The 18,508-nt window shown below is 32.2% G+C and overlaps 6 protein-coding genes across 6 annotated transcripts; 4 read left to right on the top strand and 2 right to left on the bottom strand.

Annotated features, from left to right (window-relative positions):
- The first annotated feature begins 845 nt into the window (after nucleotides 1-845).
- LOC112728564 (uncharacterized protein At5g01610) lies at nucleotides 846-1,343 on the top strand. The gene has a single exon (XM_025778755.3). The coding sequence runs from the start codon at nucleotides 846-848 to the stop codon at nucleotides 1,341-1,343; it is 498 nt and encodes a 165-aa protein (XP_025634540.1).
- Nucleotides 1,344-2,678: 1,335 nt separating this feature from the next.
- LOC112728562 (uncharacterized protein At5g01610) lies at nucleotides 2,679-3,227 on the top strand. The gene has a single exon (XM_025778753.3). It carries the CDS (start codon nucleotides 2,679-2,681, stop codon nucleotides 3,225-3,227), a length of 549 nt encoding a protein of 182 aa, XP_025634538.1.
- A 706-nt stretch (nucleotides 3,228-3,933) lies between these two features.
- LOC112728563 (uncharacterized protein At5g01610) lies at nucleotides 3,934-5,924 on the top strand. Its single transcript, XM_025778754.2, has 2 exons — nucleotides 3,934-5,123; nucleotides 5,697-5,924. Exon 1 carries the CDS (start codon nucleotides 4,608-4,610, stop codon nucleotides 5,109-5,111), a length of 504 nt encoding a protein of 167 aa, XP_025634539.1. The 5' UTR covers nucleotides 3,934-4,607; the 3' UTR covers nucleotides 5,112-5,123; nucleotides 5,697-5,924.
- Nucleotides 5,925-7,913: 1,989 nt separating this feature from the next.
- LOC112729458 (indole-3-acetic acid-induced protein ARG2-like) lies at nucleotides 7,914-10,918 on the bottom strand. The gene is made up of 2 exons (XM_025779645.2): nucleotides 9,801-10,918; nucleotides 7,914-8,586 (listed from the first exon to the last, which is right to left on the bottom strand). The coding sequence occupies exons 1-2, from the start codon at nucleotides 9,881-9,883 to the stop codon at nucleotides 8,361-8,363; spliced, it is 309 nt and encodes a 102-aa protein (XP_025635430.1). The 5' UTR covers nucleotides 9,884-10,918; the 3' UTR covers nucleotides 7,914-8,360.
- Nucleotides 10,919-13,041: 2,123 nt separating this feature from the next.
- Nucleotides 13,042-14,274, bottom strand: LOC112728561 (indole-3-acetic acid-induced protein ARG2). The gene is made up of 2 exons (XM_025778752.2): nucleotides 14,031-14,274; nucleotides 13,042-13,461 (listed from the first exon to the last, which is right to left on the bottom strand). Exons 1-2 carry the CDS (start codon nucleotides 14,081-14,083, stop codon nucleotides 13,239-13,241), a joined length of 276 nt encoding a protein of 91 aa, XP_025634537.1. The 5' UTR covers nucleotides 14,084-14,274; the 3' UTR covers nucleotides 13,042-13,238.
- A 1,765-nt stretch (nucleotides 14,275-16,039) lies between these two features.
- LOC140176899 (uncharacterized) lies at nucleotides 16,040-18,508 on the top strand. The gene is made up of 2 exons (XM_072208459.1): nucleotides 16,040-18,202; nucleotides 18,368-18,508. Exons 1-2 carry the CDS (start codon nucleotides 16,040-16,042, stop codon nucleotides 18,506-18,508), a joined length of 2,304 nt encoding a protein of 767 aa, XP_072064560.1.

Genomic DNA, 18,508 nt, shown 5'->3' with positions numbered 1-18,508 from the left:
TTTTTTTAATTTTACGAACCAAAAATTCAACTATTATATTTTTATAAAAAACATTAGCCATTAAATCAATATAAAATATAAAGAAAAATGTTATTTGTACACTAAAATCAGCCACTAAAATCAGTTACTAATGTATTTGTGTATAAATATATGTGTGGTTTAATTTATTTTTAATATTTATTTGTATTCTAACATGTATTTTATACCGGTAGCTGACGTTATTGGCTGATTTTGATGTACACGTAGCATAACTCAAATATAAAATATATATTAAGAATATAAGAAATAACACACATAGATATGCAGCTCTCCATTTATTATTCCAAGAGTAAACACTAAATTATCTCCGATAAAATTTAAATATAATTTTTTAACAAATTTTTATTTGTTAATCTTTTTAAATTATTTATATTGTATAAATAGGTATTTTTTATTTTTAATATATATATGTTAGACAACTATATCACTTACAAATTTTATTATTTTTTTGGTGACTTTATATTTTTCTGGTGACTACCTACAAATTTTATTATAAAATAAATTAATTTTATTCAAAATAAAAAATATCAATTTATTAAATAAGAATAATTCTAATAAAGTTTAATTAAAAAATAAATATCCAAAATTTACATAATCAATTTTTATTATTATTTTGACTTTTCCACCGAACCAGAGCTCGAAGAATCCCTTTCTCTCGTCTCACTTTCCCATTTATATTTTATTATATAACACCACATTCATCTTCCCACAACAAAAACAAATCCAAAATATCTCTAAAGACGAGTATTTCATCAATTCAAATCCAACCTTCCTAACTTGAAATTTTCATCACACTAACAATAACCATGTCTTCAATCACCACCAAATTCCTCTTCTCCCTTCTCTTCTTCCTCTTCTCTCTCAAATCATCATCATCACATGCTTCTTCAATTCACGAAGATGAGAAGCTATCAGCCTATGATGTTCTCCAACAATACGGTTTCCCTGTCGGTCTTCTCCCAAAGGGTATAATTGGGTATGCACTCAACAAAGAAACCGGCGAGTTCGCTGCATACATGGATGCCACGTGTTCGTTTTCTATTGAAGGTTACACCCTAAAGTACAAGTCCACCATAACCGGTGTTATAACACAAGGTAGGCTCTATAATCTTAAGGGTGTTAGTGTTAAGATTCTTCTCTTGTGGCTCAACATAGTTGAAGTCAAACGTGACGGCGATGAGATTCAATTCTCTGTTGGTATTGCTTCTGCCAATTTTGGAGTTGAAAATTTCTATGAGAGTCCTCAGTGTGGCTGTGGATTCGATTGTGTCACTGTTAACACTCTTCCCCTCTCTTCAATTTAATTCAACATTTTGCATAGTCCAAAACTCTTGAATGATTTAAGATTGGATATGGGTTTTCACCTAATTAATATCTTATCATATGTTATGATTTTTCATCTTACAAATTACAATGTATTTATTTAGCATCGCTTTATTTTGTCTTTGCTCTTATCATTTATCAAACACCTCCACTTCTACATTGAGCACATCGTTGCAGCTTTTGGCGTTTTTTTCAATTTTTTTTAATTTTATTTTCTCTTTTTTCTATAAAGTCGGTACTATATAATATCGTAACATTAATATGGTGGTCCTACTATAAGTAAATAAATAATTTGTGTCATGACTTTTTTATTTTACTGTCCGCTTAGTTTTAAATAATTGTATCTACCGAGAAATGCTACTTAAAATAAAATATAATACTTTCCGTCCTTTGATACCTCATCTAATTAATGTAATATTTGTTTTTAAAAAAGAATATTCTAAGTAATTGTGTAGTTGTTCTTTTCAGTATAATGTATAGATACGTGTATTTTCGATAGCCGCACAAGCTACATACTCTCATATACATGTTATCTAAGCTTTATAGAAATAGAGTTTATAGGATTTTATATTTCTTTAAATATTTAAATTAAGCATGTTGAATTATTACTTGGAGAAATTTAATTCATTAAAAAGAAATATTAATAAATGCACAAATTATATTATATATAGAATCTTATATCTAGTATTTTCTTTGATAAAAATTTACATACAATTATTTTTATATAAAATTATTAAACAATAATTTAATATATTAAATATATTAAATTATTATTTAATAATTTTAATTAATAATTTTACATAAAAATAATCGCATGGTCAATTTCTATAATTATTTTTTGATGCTTACAAGAACACACCCTCTTTAAATAAAATTTAAATTTTTTAAATTTTAAATTTTTATTTTAGAAAATAAAATATAATTTTTTATTTTTAAATAATTTTTTTTATATTTTTTTTATTTTATCTATAAAATAAATAATAAAAAATTATATTTTCTCTTTTAAAATAAAATTCAAAATTTAAAAAATTCAAATCTTTGAATAAGAGGCCCAACCCAAACTTACACGAGTTGCTATTAGTCAATTAGTCAAACTCGTGGGTGTGGAGAAAATTAAAATTTATCTGAAATCCAACATGCTTTTTGGTCTTTCCACGTGTCCACTGGGAACTAAAATATCACCATCCATTATGGTAGTTGGAATCTACGGTCTAGAAAATAATAACAAAATAAAGAATCCAAGTAACACCATCATCAATCAAAATGTTCCTCACACTCACAACACAGTAACACACCCATAAACCCAAAAGAAAAAAATGGGTACTATCAATTTTCAAGCAAAACCCATATCCCGAAATCTAATATTTCTCACAACCTTGATCTTGATCTTCATCTCAACCCCATCATTATCCTCTAATGAAGAAAACACAACCACCTTAACTGCTTATGATGTTCTTCAAAAATTCAACTTCCCAATTGGGCTTCTCCCAAACGGTGTTCTAAGCTACGAATTAGACCCTTCCACGGGTAACTTCAAAGCTTACTTAGATGGCACTTGCACGTTCAAGATTGAGTCCTATGATTTGAACTATAAGTCAACCATAACAGGTGTCATCACCAAGAACAAGATCTCTAACTTAAGTGGTATTCAGGTTAAGGTTTTGTTCCTTTGGTTGAACATTGTGTCGGTGACACGTGTTGACGATGAGTTACAATTCTCGGTTGGGATTGCATCTGCTGATTTTGCGGTTAGTAATTTCTATGAGTCTCCCACTTGTGGTTGTGGATTTGATTGTGTAAATTTGGCTAATAAGGTCATTAATCATGGGAACATGTCATCACATGATTATGTTATGTCTTCTTAATTAGGGTTGTTGGATCGGAGAGAACTTGTTAATTAGGTGTGTTAAATAAGATTATATCATGGTTTTGATGTTGTATTTGGAAGTTTTTACTTTTTAGTACTTCATCTTCCATATCAACATGGTGAAAGGGACTAAGGTTTGTTTTAATAGCCTTTTATGGTTCTCTTCATAAGTTCTTATGAGATTTGTTTAGAGAAATTTTTGTGAGTTTGCCAATCAATTGATTTTGTCATAAAATGAAGTATTTGTCACACTTAATAATTGAATGTCACAATATGTATAAGTGACGAAATCTTAAATATAATTAGTTAATTACACATAAAATGGATTATATTATACTTCACTAACTTAACATGTTTTCTTGTACTTATTAGTTTGTGTGTTGTCCTTTCGCACATGATTTATGTGGAAAGTGGAAAGTACATTTGATTAAGCATGTATGTGTATAGTTTATTTTTATTTTCCTTTTAATAAGTGTAACTTGGAGAGTGACAACCGTGATGATATTTTCGCGTGAAAACGATATTGCGAATCGTTAGATGGTTGATCGATCTTATACATCGAGTTAATGTACATTTTTTTTTATCAATGGATGAAGTGTGATATCTATTTCATATTAATCATGAATATTATTTAACGGAAAAGAGAATTCTGTCGATTCCGTATACAAATCATCAAAATGATGATAATTGAAAACATTTCGCAGCTTAGAGATCCGAAGCTGATGATCACATGGGTATCCACTTTCCAGGTGCTTGGTTTAGGTGGGAAAATATGGCTGGACTCTATGGTTATGTTTGTTTCTAATTCTTTTTGACAATTTAAGTGGATTTAGGATTGAAAATGTGAAAAAAAAAAAAGAATATTCAATTATGATGTAATTATTTATTAGTTCTCTTTCAGATCCTAAAATGGAGAGAAAGAAGGAATAAAAGTATACTTGAAAGTTTGCACAATTAATCATTTAATGAGTTACGGTCGGAGTGTATAAATGGTGTGCATGCGTAACTCGTTAAATGATTAAAGTTTAATCGTGTCCAGCTTGCGAACTTTTAGGTGTACTTTTGTCCCTTCCTCCTTTATTAAATTAATTGGAATTTTTAGATTTAAATCATTCATTAATCAATGCATTCTTACGACGCTCATTTTGGGCCAACAAAAAACACATGGTAATCCAATTCTAACACAGCTGTGTCATGAGTCACATACCAAACAGTCAGATCCATTTAATTTAATCCACCAAACAAACGAAACGACGTCGTTTTGTTAAACCCCAGTCCCCACTTCTTTCATTCATAGTTTCATTTCATACTACCCGAAAAACTGAACCAAAAACCCTTCCACCCCCCCCCCCCCAAAAAAAAAAAAAAAAACACCGCCATGGCTCCGATCACCGCCATTTTTCTCTTCCTCCTCCTCTCTCCGCTGCTCACCACTTCCTCCGTCGCCGGAGAACCTACCGCATACGAGGCTCTCGCGAGCTACGATTTCCCCTCGGGAATTCTCCCTGAAGGCATAACCGGCTACGAACTCGACGAATCCACGGGCAAATTCCGCGCGTTCCTCAACGGAACCTGCAGCTTCTCTCTGGAAGGTTCCTACGAGCTTAGCTACAAATCAACGATCAGTGGCATTATCTCGAAAGACAAGCTAACGGAGCTCAACGGCGTCTCCGTTAAGGTCCTCTTCTTCTGGCTTAACATCGTCGAGGTTGTGCGTAACGGCGACGAGCTCGATTTCTCCGTTGGAATCGCCTCCGCTTCGTTCCCGCTCGATAACTTCTTCGTGTCGCCAAGGTGCGGTTGCGGATTGAACTGCGACGACGACGACGATTTCCGAGTGAGGAAGCTTAAGTTGAGGAATCCATCGGTTTCGTCATCGTAGAAATTAAAAAAAGTATAATTTATTTTTTTTCAGAAAATTAATTAGGTTTCTCTGTGGATTTTGTGTTGCTTACAGCTGAATAGTGTTATCGTAAATCAATTGCATAGTTTTGATTGGTGGTTTATTTTGTGCATGTTCTTGCTTGATAATTAGGTTATTATTATGTTAAAATTAAAAAAACTTGAGGGATTCTTAGGTACTTCTTTCCGCTATTGTTAAAAATTAAAATTGAATCGAATAAGAAATTTGTTATTCGACTTGCTGTCATGCTGTGACATAATCACAAAATCCAAAAGAATTTCTCTTAAACAATAGTATAGAGAGTCAGAATTTTGTCAGTTTTTGCTACAATGATGTTGACAGCTTGACATGTTTATAGAGTCACTTTTGATTGTTCAAATGCTATTTTTTGTATGGATTCAAACATGATGAACTATGCTTTCAGTAACAAAAAAGGGAAGGGGCCTTGTGTATGTTCATGTGGTATTTTCCTAAGCTGTTTTTGCTTCTGTGTGATTCATTATTCTGTGCTTTTGGACTGTTAAAAAGCTTAATTAATTTGGTTGATTTGATCATATTCACCAGGGAATAAGGATTGGAACATTTTCGATTTTCACTGCAATGCTCTTTCTAGATCTGGCATTTAAACCACAAAATAAATACAGTGTAGTGGTTTTGCTTAGTGTCTTGAAGAACAGGACTATTATAATGGCATGTTAAATTGCAATTGTAGCTTATATTAATCAATTTGTATGAAGAGGATATGGGAATCAATCACTGATGTTTTATTCTGATGGAGGTTGTTTACCTGTATACCATAGATCTTGTTACAGTAATTTCTGTTTGATACACTATGCATAAGCAAAATCTGAAAATTGTTTGATATGCACAGTATTGGGAAATTCTCTGGATAAGCAACTTAATTGTAGTGTGGCATAGGGAAGTTTTGAGAAAAATTCTCAAACTTATTTTAGAATAATAGTATATATAAAGTGTGAAATAGTAATAAAAACTACTAAGAAATCAGAAATGTCAAAATGTAATTTGTCAAAATCTGTTTGTTTGGTGGAGATGACTTAATAATGCAATAAAGATGGTGTACAAAGTGTTGTGGATCAAATATCTGGAATTCCAAATAGTGTAAACTTCATTTCATTGCTTAATGCAATAATGATGGACCTAAAAACTACCCAGATTTTGCTAACTACTCGCATAACCCATTCACCAATATCACGCCTTGCAATCGTTGGGCAAGCTTGCAATGCAACCATCTTTGCTAACTTAACATGAACTGTGGGGCTTGAAGCTCGCCTGGACTATGGGTTTTCGAAGATTGGAGGTAGGAGATGCAGCAGTGGTAATGAACTTGATCAATGGAGAAAGAAACCTCGGCAATCACCTCGATGTTCTTGTTTCAAGAATTGATGAGCCGAAAAGTAGAAATTAGTGTTTATTATTTACATGTTTACAGAGAGAACAACAGATATACTGATTGTCTTATTAGAAGGAACTATCTCGGAATCAGCTAAGTTCCTCAATGAGGATGAAGAAGGAATTAATTTTTTTGGTCATTATATTACTCACATGCCTATACACCCACATTACGAGGTTTTTAAATCTCATCCCAGTCTTAATTGGGATTTGAACTTGATGCAAGTTTTTAAGATGCAACTTATTTTGTCATCTGATTTAGCTCTCTGTTGCAAAGAAGAAACTACTTTATTCCGTAGAGTCTGTATTTAGTTTTCTTGTTTTTTGGGATTTTAGTTCTGTATAAGAGCAATGCTAGGGGACCAGCAACTTTTGTGATTGGTAGCCATCAAATAGCCATCAATGATGATTTAATGGTGTGAGATTGGTGTGAGATTTCATCTAACGATTCACCATTCTCTGCTGGTTACATGCTGGCCAACATTCAATAAAATTGCTGAGCTCCTAGATTTTCCTCTGTATAATTAAAAAAAAAGGTAGAAAATTTCCCAGCCTCCAATCTTGCAACAATTAGGAGGATAATCAAAATAAGTGAGAATTTGACGTCATGCAAAGTGCACTTTCAAAACTCTTTAAAATGTTTAAAACATGTGGATGCACAAACACCTCAAAATCATTGCATCAAATAATTTTCACCGACGTTTGTTATGTTTTGAAATGTTTGCTTGAAGGACATGACATAGGTTTATATAGTCAAGTTTTCGTGCATTTATGAAAATTATATTTTTGTCGATAGTTGAAAGAGCAAACTGTGTGGCATTTAAGAAAATTAAATGACTTAAGTTCAAATTTATCAACAGAGAAATTCAAGAACCATAGACTTTAAGTCATAGGATTAAAGTCATGCAACTCCCAGTCATTTCAAACACTAATACAAGACAAATTCATCTACTATGACTCCGATGCAAACAGTTGCCCAAGTAGTCTTGATAAAATCTTATTAATGTTTCAAATTTAAAATACTCATACTTTTTATTTGGTCGTAATAATCATATTTTCCAACGTAACATTTTTTTCGTAGTTGTTCAAATTAACTTCTTAAACTTTATGCCCGAGTCAAATTGGTTGCTTAAATTTTCATTGAATCAAATAGGTTCCAAAAATTATCTACCATGCATCGTTTTAGTCAAATAACATAAAAAATGAGTTAGAAACCGATTTAATAATTCAATAGAAACTGGAATACCAATTTGAGTATTTATTCCGAAAAAAGAAAATACAGTAAGAGTTGCTAATATTCGCCTAGAGGTTCAATTAAGTAAGGTTCACAAATCACAAACGATGCTTGAAATATTAAATCGGGAAAGTATGAGGAGCCAATAGAATATTTATACAATGTGTACAATAGAAGTTTAGGAAGTATTAGAGATATAATCATTAGTGTTACCTTTTTCTATTAGCTGAAGTTTTTGGGATGAGCGGTATCATGACATAGTATTAGAGCTCTAGATCTAAAAGGTCAAGAGTTCGATTCTTGGTGAACCCCAAAATTAGTTTAAGCTTTTGAGAAGATGTTTATTATCGCTAGTACTCGGATGGTTATTCTAGATAGTATGGAAGATGTTCATTTTGTAACTCAATAACCCATTGTACACATTGTACAAATAGTCCATTGTCTCCCTAGCGGGATCCTATTAAATCACAATCTTCATGTCCGAATTCATCACCTTTTGCTACTAGTATATCATACATGAAACATAATCAGAATTTTATTGTTGTAATCATAACCTATGTTTTGTTGGAGTCACATAATTATTATTAATGGTTGAATTTTTTGGTCAAAAGTGAAGCTCTGAGCTCAGCAACATCGATCTCATTGGTGTTTTCTGGTTTGTAGTAACCGGTGACTGTGTCCGGCATCCATGACACCTTTTTAGCAATTGCCACCTTTTCTTCCACCGTCGCCGGCCCCATTTTGCTGCCACTTATGGTGGCTCTTCCTCCGCTTGCTACACTTTGTGCTGTTGCCACCGCGTACGTACGTCTATATATACTCCACAAAAAAAAGCATAGTATAAATGTATAATTAATTAAACCCTTCTTGATTTTTGAGATTCGGATTTGTATTATTAAGAAAAAACTATTAAAATGGTATTTAAAAGTTGACGTCACTAAAAAAATTTTTAAAAGATGCTAATGATAAAAAAAAATTTAAAAAAATTTTAAAATGCAACAAAAACAAAACTAGATATTAAATATATATTCTAAAAAATACTTTAGATATTAGATTTTGACGAAAATTTTTTCAATCATTACTATAAAATTAAGAAAAACCATCTTTTTTGAAAACTAAAAAAAAAAAATTAGAGATCAAATTTTGCTCTGAATTTTTTTATGTTCTTTTTAAATATTTATTTAAATATTGACACAAAAATTCGGATAAAGTGGATAAGTCGGTTGCTAAATACAAATTTTTTTTGTGACTCAAAAATATAATATTTAATGGTTAATTTTGTCGTATTTTTAAATTTTTTTTAATCTATTTTTTTGGTAATATTTTTTAAATTTTTTTTGCAATCGGCTAAATCTTTTGGATATTAAATTGGTAGTTAACACTTTTAATAATTACATATGTCAAGTATATTTGGTACTTATAGAATGTATTTTTCATTCATGATCAATATAATATTTGTCAATAATTTAACATTATAATTTAATATATTCAAATACAGATTAATGTTGTGAACTTTATATACAAATATACTTATTTAATTTATCTTATATTAACAGGTACGAGGATAGGAAAATAACAAAATTAATCAATAATCATCCAACGTGAATTTTGGAGTCTAGTTTTTGGATTTTGGATGTGTGATATTTTAAATTTTGAATAATAATGTTTGAACATTTTTTTTACGATTATTAGTTTATTTTTTGTTAATTTTTAGGAAAATCCATATTATTATTGAACAATAATATCCATGATTTTTTTATTATTATGAAGCAGCCATTAATAACATCATTCATTTTGTAAAAAGCCTTAGACTATTTACCAATAAATTTATGTATTTAATTTTTTTTAAGTGATAAATGTAAAAAACAATAATAATTGTTTAATAGACACAACAAATATATGATTAAACTTTTATAAAAAATTTCACTATCTAAGAATTATGTAGACTAAATTCATGTACGGACTAAAATGTAAAAAACTAGGTAATTAATTTTCACATCAAATAGGGTTAAAAATCTTTATACCTGGTAATAAGAGAGATGGAGAATCCTCCAAGAACATGAGCAGAGAGAAACTTCACATTATTAGTGAAAAAAGAGCTAGCCATGTTTTATTATTATTTGTAATTGTGATTTGTGATTAAACTTTATTGTTAAGTTGTGATGAGAACATTTTAGTGGGGGTGTTTTTATAGGCAAATAAAGACAATGAACATACATATAGCTCCGTCAAATTTAATCTACTAATACCATAAGCTAATTATAATCATCTATCTTAATAACTTGAACAAATTCAATATCTAATCTTAGCTAATTTTGTTTATTGATCTAGCTAGAAGTACTTTACTACATGTGTCTACATTTGTAGTTACGTTTTGTACAAAATTGTTGAAGTCAATAGATGTGCTTATAGGTTATTAATAAAGGAAAAAGGTAGGTATATCTAGTTTTGTTAAAGACTCTAATAATGAATAGGTATAGGAAAGAAATCAAAGTATTATCATATGATTTTCTGTTAATAATTATGTGGAAAGCATTATCACATGTATATATTAATGGTTGATTATCACGAAGAGTATTAATTTTCTCAATTTTTTTGTATTAAGTAATTAATGTTGTTAAGTGTGATTTTTATTAGATATTATCTTTTATCATATGATTTTTCTTTGTTTCACTTCAAAAATGTACAATGAAAAATCACACTTTATAACACTAATTAAAAAAAAAAATCATACTTTTATTTATTTATGTCCACCCGTGGTCTTGAGATAAAGGGAAAAAATTATGTGGTCACAATTTCGGTTTTTTATCATGGTCCATATTATGTGAACATGACTCATATCACGGGTTCCCAAATATATATTATATATACATATTACTGATGGTATTTATTTCAATGGTACTTTCATGGTTAAAATTCAGTGTATTTAGTTACATTTCAAAAAACTCCTGTCTTATAATTTGAAGGATCCTGGAGAAATTTCTATTAAGTAGTTGAATTCTTTCAACCAGTTTAATTATTTTGTCAGTTGTTATAGTTTTATTAAATTATTAATTAAATTATTATATATATTTCATTAATTTCAACTTTTTTTATAATAAATATTTAATTATAAAATCTAATATAATATAAGAATTGAATTAAAAAAATAAAAATATATAATTTAATTAAAAAATTGATAAAACATAGCAACTGACAAAGTAATTAAACCTATTTTAAACACCAATACTTTGAGAGTTTGTGACAAGTATTTAACTAGGTTATAATAATTAGATTGTCAACAAATTCTTACTATTTCTATCTCATCTAAAAGATAAGATCTCAACAAACTCCTAAGATATAAGATAAGATAGAACTACCGTCACTAGGGCGATAATCAAACTCTACTATAAATACACTGGCACCCCCCAGATATAACTCACGTTCTAATCTACAAAAATCCTGCTCAAAGACCTTACTAACTTAAGCATCGGAGTCTCTTGCAGGTACTACCTCCTACCTCCTCACGAGAAACTCGGACAGGCGGCACCTCGACACCAAAGAGGTCGGACGTTGCCATACCAAGAGATCTGGACCTCACGTTCAATTCAATCCCAAATCACCGTTTCAAATAACCCTCGAAACATTGGCGCCGTTGTTGGTGACCTGAAATTCATCCCATAACGATGGCCGACAACCAGCACGAAGACAGCCACTCAGTATATGAATCCAAAAATGAGCCCCAACCAAAGAGCAACGTCATTATACTGCCTCCTCCACCTCAAGAACAGGGCCCCTAAGGAGAAGGGTCATCGGCCAACCCTAGACAAACACGGATTCATTCGAAAATCCATCATCTCAAATAAAGAAGAAGAACCTCCACAAACCGCCAAAATATCGGGTCTCGTCCGAGACCAAAGAGATCGGTTAGAACAACTCGAGTACAAGGCTGAACGACAGCGAGAGGCTGAACGATAGTTACGAAAGGAGGTAAGACGACGAAGACAGCTAGAAGAAAAACTCCTGAAGTTGAAAACCGACCTTTGAATTCGAACTACCTAAGCAGATCGGGAAGACAGCCCTCTAGGTGGAGAAGATCCATTCTCAGAAGAGATCATGCGAGCCAAAGTACCCAGGAATTTCAAAACCCCCGATATGAACTTCTACGATGGAACGACCGACCCTAGATATCATCTCAACAACTTCAAAAGTAGCCATGAAATGGTTCGACACCTTATCCCCCAGGTCGGTCACTAACTTTGACAACCTGTCCTGGAAGTTCCTGACCAGGTTCTCCATCCAGAAGGATAAAGCAAAACACGTACTGAGCTTGTTAGGGATCAAACAAGAGGTCGGAAAAACCCTCCGAGAGTATATAGAAAGGTTCAACAAAGCATGCTTGGAAATTTAATAATAAAGAAGAGTAGTAGATTGTGTGAGAATAGAAATTTATCTAAGTGGTATATATAGAGTAACAAAATATTAATTTATTAATAATAACGGTAATATAATAACGACTAGTTTCTAACGGTTAATTTTACAACGGCTAATTTAATATAATAATATTTAATATTAATTATGATATAAATAATTAATATAAATTATTAATTAAATAAAAATTTAATTATTTAATCTAATTAATTATTATAATTATTAATAAATTAATTATTATTTAATTACTTAATTAATTATTATAGTTATTATTAAATTGAATATTATTTAATTATTTAATATAATTATTTATTTAAAAAGTGTGACAAGTTATCATTAGTTGTACATGAGTCCCTCTGAATAGAACTCCTTTACCTTGAACTACATGAAGAAATTCGTTTCTCTGTCTCTCCAACGGGTGGAACCAAAATTTGTTAGAAAAAAAAAAAATGAGACCTCACCCGTTGGAGTTTATGTAAATTTTGTCTAATTTGCTTAAATGTAAAAATAGCGTAAAATAGAACTCATCATTTTCTTAGACCATTATATATTATATATTATTCATTACATAAAACTAAATTTAGATAATCTCTAATTTTATTAGTTTAATGTTCGAGTCTTAGAATAAAATCAATATAGAAACTCACATATAATTATCTATATATAAACTAAAGTTATTAATTAAAAATCATTAAATAATTTGACGTATTTAATTAGATTAATATTACTAACAACTTCGGATAAAAACAAATCTATCTAAATTTTCACTTTAAAAGAAACCAACAGTAACTTATATGACTTGGGAATATTTCTTCAATGATATCAGATTCTGAGCAGGCAGAACAGAACACAGAGTGAACAACAAAAATTTAGAAATTAATATATGTATACAATAATGGACCTCTTCCCATACATACATGATGAACTAACTAGTTTTCATGCATGGTTCATTCATATATGAAATTAAATCTTAACCCCTCCTAATTATAATAAGGTTATACATGTCACTCAAGATATTCCTCAATCATAATTTTTTTTTTTTTTATGAATTTTTAATGGTTGAACTTTTTTGTCAAAAGGGTAGCTCTAAGGTCAGCTACATCAATATCTTTGATGTTCTCTGGTTTGTAGTACCCGGTGACTGGATCTGGGACCCATGACACCTTCTCCGCAGCCGCCGCCTTCTCTTCCGTCGTCTTTGGCCCCATCTTGCCGCCGCTTATGGTGGCTGCTCCTCCCCTAACTGCACTTTGTGCTGTTGTCGCATATCCCTGCCTGTATTCATATAAAATGTCTAGATACATTAATTTTTTAATATATATTATTTTAAAAAATAAAAAATAAGGTTGAATTTAAAAGAAGGAAAAAAGTACATACTAATCTTAGTATGTAACTAATATTATTTAAAATGTCTCTGAATATAAAAATGATGCTGTCTTTTTCATATTTTTGTTTCTCTTAGCTAGCTTCCATGTTCTCCTACTAGAGAAGTTATCATTTATTTAATAATATATTCAAAATTTGTGATAAGTTATATACAAAAAAAAAAAAAAAAACTAGTATATACTTAATTATTGACTTTTACATATGATGAATATATAATGGTTAGATCTATTTTTATAATATCCTCTTTCCCAAAATCAAGAATTTAAAAAAATAAAAAGTATTCATAAACACACTACTTGAATTCCTTCATGAAGGAAAGCATATATAGATTGTAGAAAAATACAAAAAAAAAATCAAATAAAACAATATATAGATGATAGAAAAACACAAAAAGAATAATGTATTTCAACATTTTCACACTATTATAAAAAAATTGCAACTATTTTTTGGGTACCAACCTGGTAATAAGAGAAGAAATGGAAGCCTTCACAGCAGAGAAAGAACGAGCCATATTATATTTGAAACAATCTAGTTAAAGCTCGTTTTGTTTGAAGTGATTTTTGTATGAGAAGAATCACTTAATTAAAGAGGGAAAAAACAAAGAATGAAGAAGCTATTTGATGAGTTTGAGGGAACAAGCATTTCAATGGGGTCTATATATAAGCCAAACACAAGGGAAAGAAGGGACACGTAAGACAATATACAAAATATCAAAATAAGAATAAGAATATTAAGAATAATAAAAAGAATTTAATTTTAATGTATTATTAGTGTAAAATCATTTTATGCGTGTATTTAATTACATAATGTTATATTAACAAAAATAACTACTTTTTACATTAATCGTGTGAATGATCATTTCAAAAAATAATTATAATTATAAGATTGTATAAAAGTTTGATTATGTGAAATACATCAAAATTAAACTCTAATAAAAGTATAAAATACCCTCGTCTGAATTTTAATTAGCATCTACCACATATTTTTTCAGACACCTATTTTCTTGATTCTTAATGGTGTCCCTTCTGATCTGATTTGTGCTCTTTTTTATTTTTATTTTTATTTTTTACCTCAAGTTCTTGGTTTTGTCTTGTTGTCTCAATCTTTTATATTAATATAAATATTTTAGTGTTGTTCCTCTCAAATCTTTTTTAATTATGTGACACACTGCGGTGTGGAGTAGTGATTGATATTCTAAGAAAATGTTTTGGAAGATTTAAGAGAGAAACAAGATAATATCATCTTTAATTTATTCTCTATAGATATATCATTTTGAGAGAATATTAAAAATCACAACTAAATCATCTAGCTACAACCTTAGATTTAGGGGAACTATAACACTTTTCTTTAAAGTTTCAAATTACATTATTATAAATAATAAAAAATAAAAAATATTATTATTAATTATTAATTATTATAATTATGCTATATATACACAAAAAATTAACTATTAAATCAATTATTCATATAAAAATACATATTCAAAATAAAATAAACAACACAAAAATCAATTTAAATTGAATTTTTTTAAAAAAATACTTATATTTTTTTTAAAAAATTTAAATAATAAAAACATCTTTTATTTTTAAATTTTTAAAATAAGATATTATTAATTTAAAAAAATAAAAATATATTTTAAAAAAATACATCTAAACAAATTTAAAACTTAATAAAAATATTTTATTTTTTATTATAATATTTTTGTTTACTTAAATAAATCAATCCAAACCAACATATATATTTATACACTTCACATCCATCTCAAAAATTTCTGCCAAATAATAACGGAATTTACGCGCTTAATGTTTTATATTGTTTATATAAAAAAACTTAAATACTAATTGACGTGTACCCCATAATAATCGGCGAACAAACTGTCACGAACCGACCCCAAAGAGCGGAAACAAACAAACAGCACGTCATTAATCACAAGGCCAACGTTATCCTCTAAAACCGTTATCCCAAAACAGACGACACTACCCAAACACGACTCTACACAAGTCAAAGATACTGATAACTGCACTCACCTGAGAAATCGGAACCTACGAGGTCCACCACTAACTCAAGACGTCTATAAAACTAATCTCTCTAACTCGTGAAGACTCATGTCACATATCTTACTTCAGTTTATTATTCTTTATCCCCTTATAATTCACATACTTACTTGAGCGTCGGAGTGCTTTGTGCAGGTGCTTCTGCCGCCGTGTTTCAGATACCCGAGGTTAGAACTGTATCATCGTACCTGGACGACGTTAAGCTCCGCCAAGTATCCAGGTGCTCGGTTGGAAGTCACCAACCTCGGCGTATTCAGGATGAAACATTTGGCGCCCACCGTGGGGCCCAATATCTAACCCCACTTTATTTCCACGATACACTTTATTTTCTTCTTTTTCGCAGGGTTTATCAACCTCCCGACATGGCTGACAATGGAGTTCATCAACTCAGCCAGGCCGAACTTATGGCCTAGATGATCGAGCTGCAAGCGGAAGTCAAAAGGCTAGCAGAGCTATCAACCCAAAACAGCAAAAAAGAGGAGGGCAATTCCCAGGGCTCAACCCAAGGCGGCACCGATCTGATAGGTGTCAACCCTCCCAAGGAGAAACTGACCTTGGACAACCCATTCTCTGAAGAAATCATGAATTATCAAATGCTGAAGCATTTTACACTCCCCTCCTCTTTGGAGCCATACAAGGGGATTGGTGACCCCCGGGCTCACATTAAAAAATTTCAATCTATGATGTTTTTTAACGGACCTAATAACGATCCTGTGCTTTGCAGAGCTTTCCCTACCTACCTTGACGGAGCTGCTTTGCTTTGGTTTTTGAAATTACCTGCAGGGTCAATTGCCTCCTTTGAGGAGCTAGCAAGGTCTTTCATCGACCACTTCGCAGCTGCACGGATCTACGTACACGGATCGGACTATCTTAGCACCATCCACCAGGGTCCCCAAGAAAGCTTGAAGGATTATATGACCAGGTTCACAGACGCCACCATGGAAATACCTGATCTCAATCCCGCCGTCCACCTACATGCCCTCAAAGCCGGTCTCCGACCCGGAAAGTTCAGAGAAATAATCGCGGTTACAAAACCAAAGACACTAGAAGAATTTCGGAAAAGAGTAGTGGGACAAATGGAGATTGAAGAAATCTGTGAGGCCGACAAAACTGAAAAAAGACCAAGAAGGAAAGACAACAGAACACCCAGATCGGTGAGCACTAAAGACCTCGGCAAACCATTTAAGCTCACCCCAAAATTCGACAACTACACCAGATTCAACACGAAGAGGAAAAAGATAATCAAAGAAATACTCAACGCCAAGATTATAAAACCACCAGCCATAGCTGGGAGCTACCAAAATCAGCAATTCGTCGACAAGAGCAAACACTATGCCTTCCACCAAAAATATGGTCACACAACCGACGAGTGCGTGATAGCCAAAGATCTCCTAGAAAGATTAGCGCGGCAGGGCCTACTAGATAAGTACATTGAAGGACGGAAGCACAAAGAGAGCAACAAAGACGAACGCCAACAAACCTCCGCAAGCAAAGACGCCAACAACAACCCACCTAAAGGGGTGATAAACTGCATATCCGGGGGATTCGCGGGAGGCGGCGAAACAACCTCGGCACGGAAGTGGAGCTACCGTGCAATGCTAGCAATTAAAGGAACAACTCCACCAAACATCAAAAACACGCCTGACTTAGAAATCACTTTCAACCAAACTGACATATGCTCGGCCGCCCCTCACTTAGACGATCCAGTGGTAATCTCTATCCAAACAGGCGACCTTGTGGTAAGAAAAGTCCTTTTGGACCCAGGTAGTAGCGCAGATGTCCTCTTTTACTCCACTTTTTCAAAAATGAACTTATCTGAAAAACTAATACAACCCTCCTCTGGAGAATTAGTAGGATTCTCTGGTGAAAGAGTGCCGATTAAAGGTTATATATGGCTAAGAACAACGATGGGAGATAACCCGTTATCAAGGACCTTAGACATACAATACCTAATAGTTGACTGCCCTAGTCCTTACAACATTATTCTCGGAAGACCTGCTCTGAATATGTTCAGAGTAGTTATATCTACTTATCATCTATGTGTTAAATTTCAGGCACAAGGCGGCAAGATAGCAACAATACATTCTGACTGTCAACAAGCTCGGCAATGCTATAATGCAAGCCTAAAAAGATCGGACACAAGCCAGAAACAACGTGAAGTCCAATCAATACATGGCACGGAAGTCTTGTCCCTGGCCAAACTTGATCCTCGAGGAGACACCCAAGAAAGACCTCAACCAGCAGATGAGCTCCAGAAGATTCAACTGACTCACACACCGGAACAGGTAACGTACATCGGTCAAGCACTACAGGGACAACAAAGGTCGGATCTGATAAGATTATTACAAGCCAATGCTGACCTATTCGCCTGGACCCCGGCAGACATGCCCGGCATAAACCCAGACGTAATCTGCCACAAACTAGCTACTAACAGGACAAGCCGACCTATAGCACAGAAAAAGAGAAACCTCGGGGCAGAAAAATCAAGGGCAGCCTTAGAGGAAACAGAGAAGCTCCTTAAAGCCAACTTCATCAAAGAAATCCGCTTCACCACGTGGCTCTCAAACGTGGTAATGGTAAGAAAAAACTCAGGTAAATGGCGGATGTACGTCGAATTTACAGATTTAAACAAAGCATGTCCTAAAGATGCTTACCCTTTGCCGTGCATCGACAAGCTCATAGACAATACATCAGGTTTCAAAAGCTTGAGTTTCATGGATGCATACTCTGGTTACAACCAGATCCTCATGCATCCTGAAGACCAAAGCAAGACAGCATTTATAACTGAGCATGGTAATTTCTGTTATAGAGTTATGCCATTTGGTCTAAAGAATGTAGGTGCAACCTATCAACGACTGATGGACAAAGTATTCCGGCACTAA

The sequence above is a fragment of the Arachis hypogaea genome, chromosome 12 (assembly GCF_003086295.3).
Source record: "Arachis hypogaea cultivar Tifrunner chromosome 12, arahy.Tifrunner.gnm2.J5K5, whole genome shotgun sequence".
NCBI classification, from domain to species: domain Eukaryota; kingdom Viridiplantae; phylum Streptophyta; class Magnoliopsida; order Fabales; family Fabaceae; genus Arachis; species Arachis hypogaea.
Note: the sequence above shows the minus strand (reverse complement) of the source record. Positions and strands in the feature narration are given on the sequence as shown.

Excerpts from the sequence above, each read along its gene's own strand:
- LOC112728564 (XM_025778755.3), top strand. The coding sequence starts at position 846 with ATGTCTTCAATCACCACCAAATTCCTCTTCTCCCTTCTCTTCTTCCTC.
- LOC112728562 (XM_025778753.3), top strand. The coding sequence starts at position 2,679 with ATGGGTACTATCAATTTTCAAGCAAAACCCATATCCCGAAATCTAATA.
- LOC112728563 (XM_025778754.2), top strand. The coding sequence starts at position 4,608 with ATGGCTCCGATCACCGCCATTTTTCTCTTCCTCCTCCTCTCTCCGCTG.
- LOC112729458 (XM_025779645.2), bottom strand. The coding sequence starts at position 9,883 with ATGGCTAGCTCTTTTTTCACTAATAATGTGAAGTTTCTCTCTGCTCAT. Across the intron at positions 8,587-9,800 it reads TCCATCTCTCTTATTACCAG|ACGTACGTACGCGGTGGCAA; the intron begins GTATAAAGATTT and ends GAGTATATATAG.
- LOC112728561 (XM_025778752.2), bottom strand. The coding sequence starts at position 14,083 with ATGGCTCGTTCTTTCTCTGCTGTGAAGGCTTCCATTTCTTCTCTTATT. Across the intron at positions 13,462-14,030 it reads ATTTCTTCTCTTATTACCAG|GCAGGGATATGCGACAACAG; the intron begins GTTGGTACCCAA and ends ATATGAATACAG.
- LOC140176899 (XM_072208459.1), top strand. The coding sequence starts at position 16,040 with ATGATCGAGCTGCAAGCGGAAGTCAAAAGGCTAGCAGAGCTATCAACC. Across the intron at positions 18,203-18,367 it reads GGCTCTCAAACGTGGTAATG|ATCCTCATGCATCCTGAAGA; the intron begins GTAAGAAAAAAC and ends GGTTACAACCAG.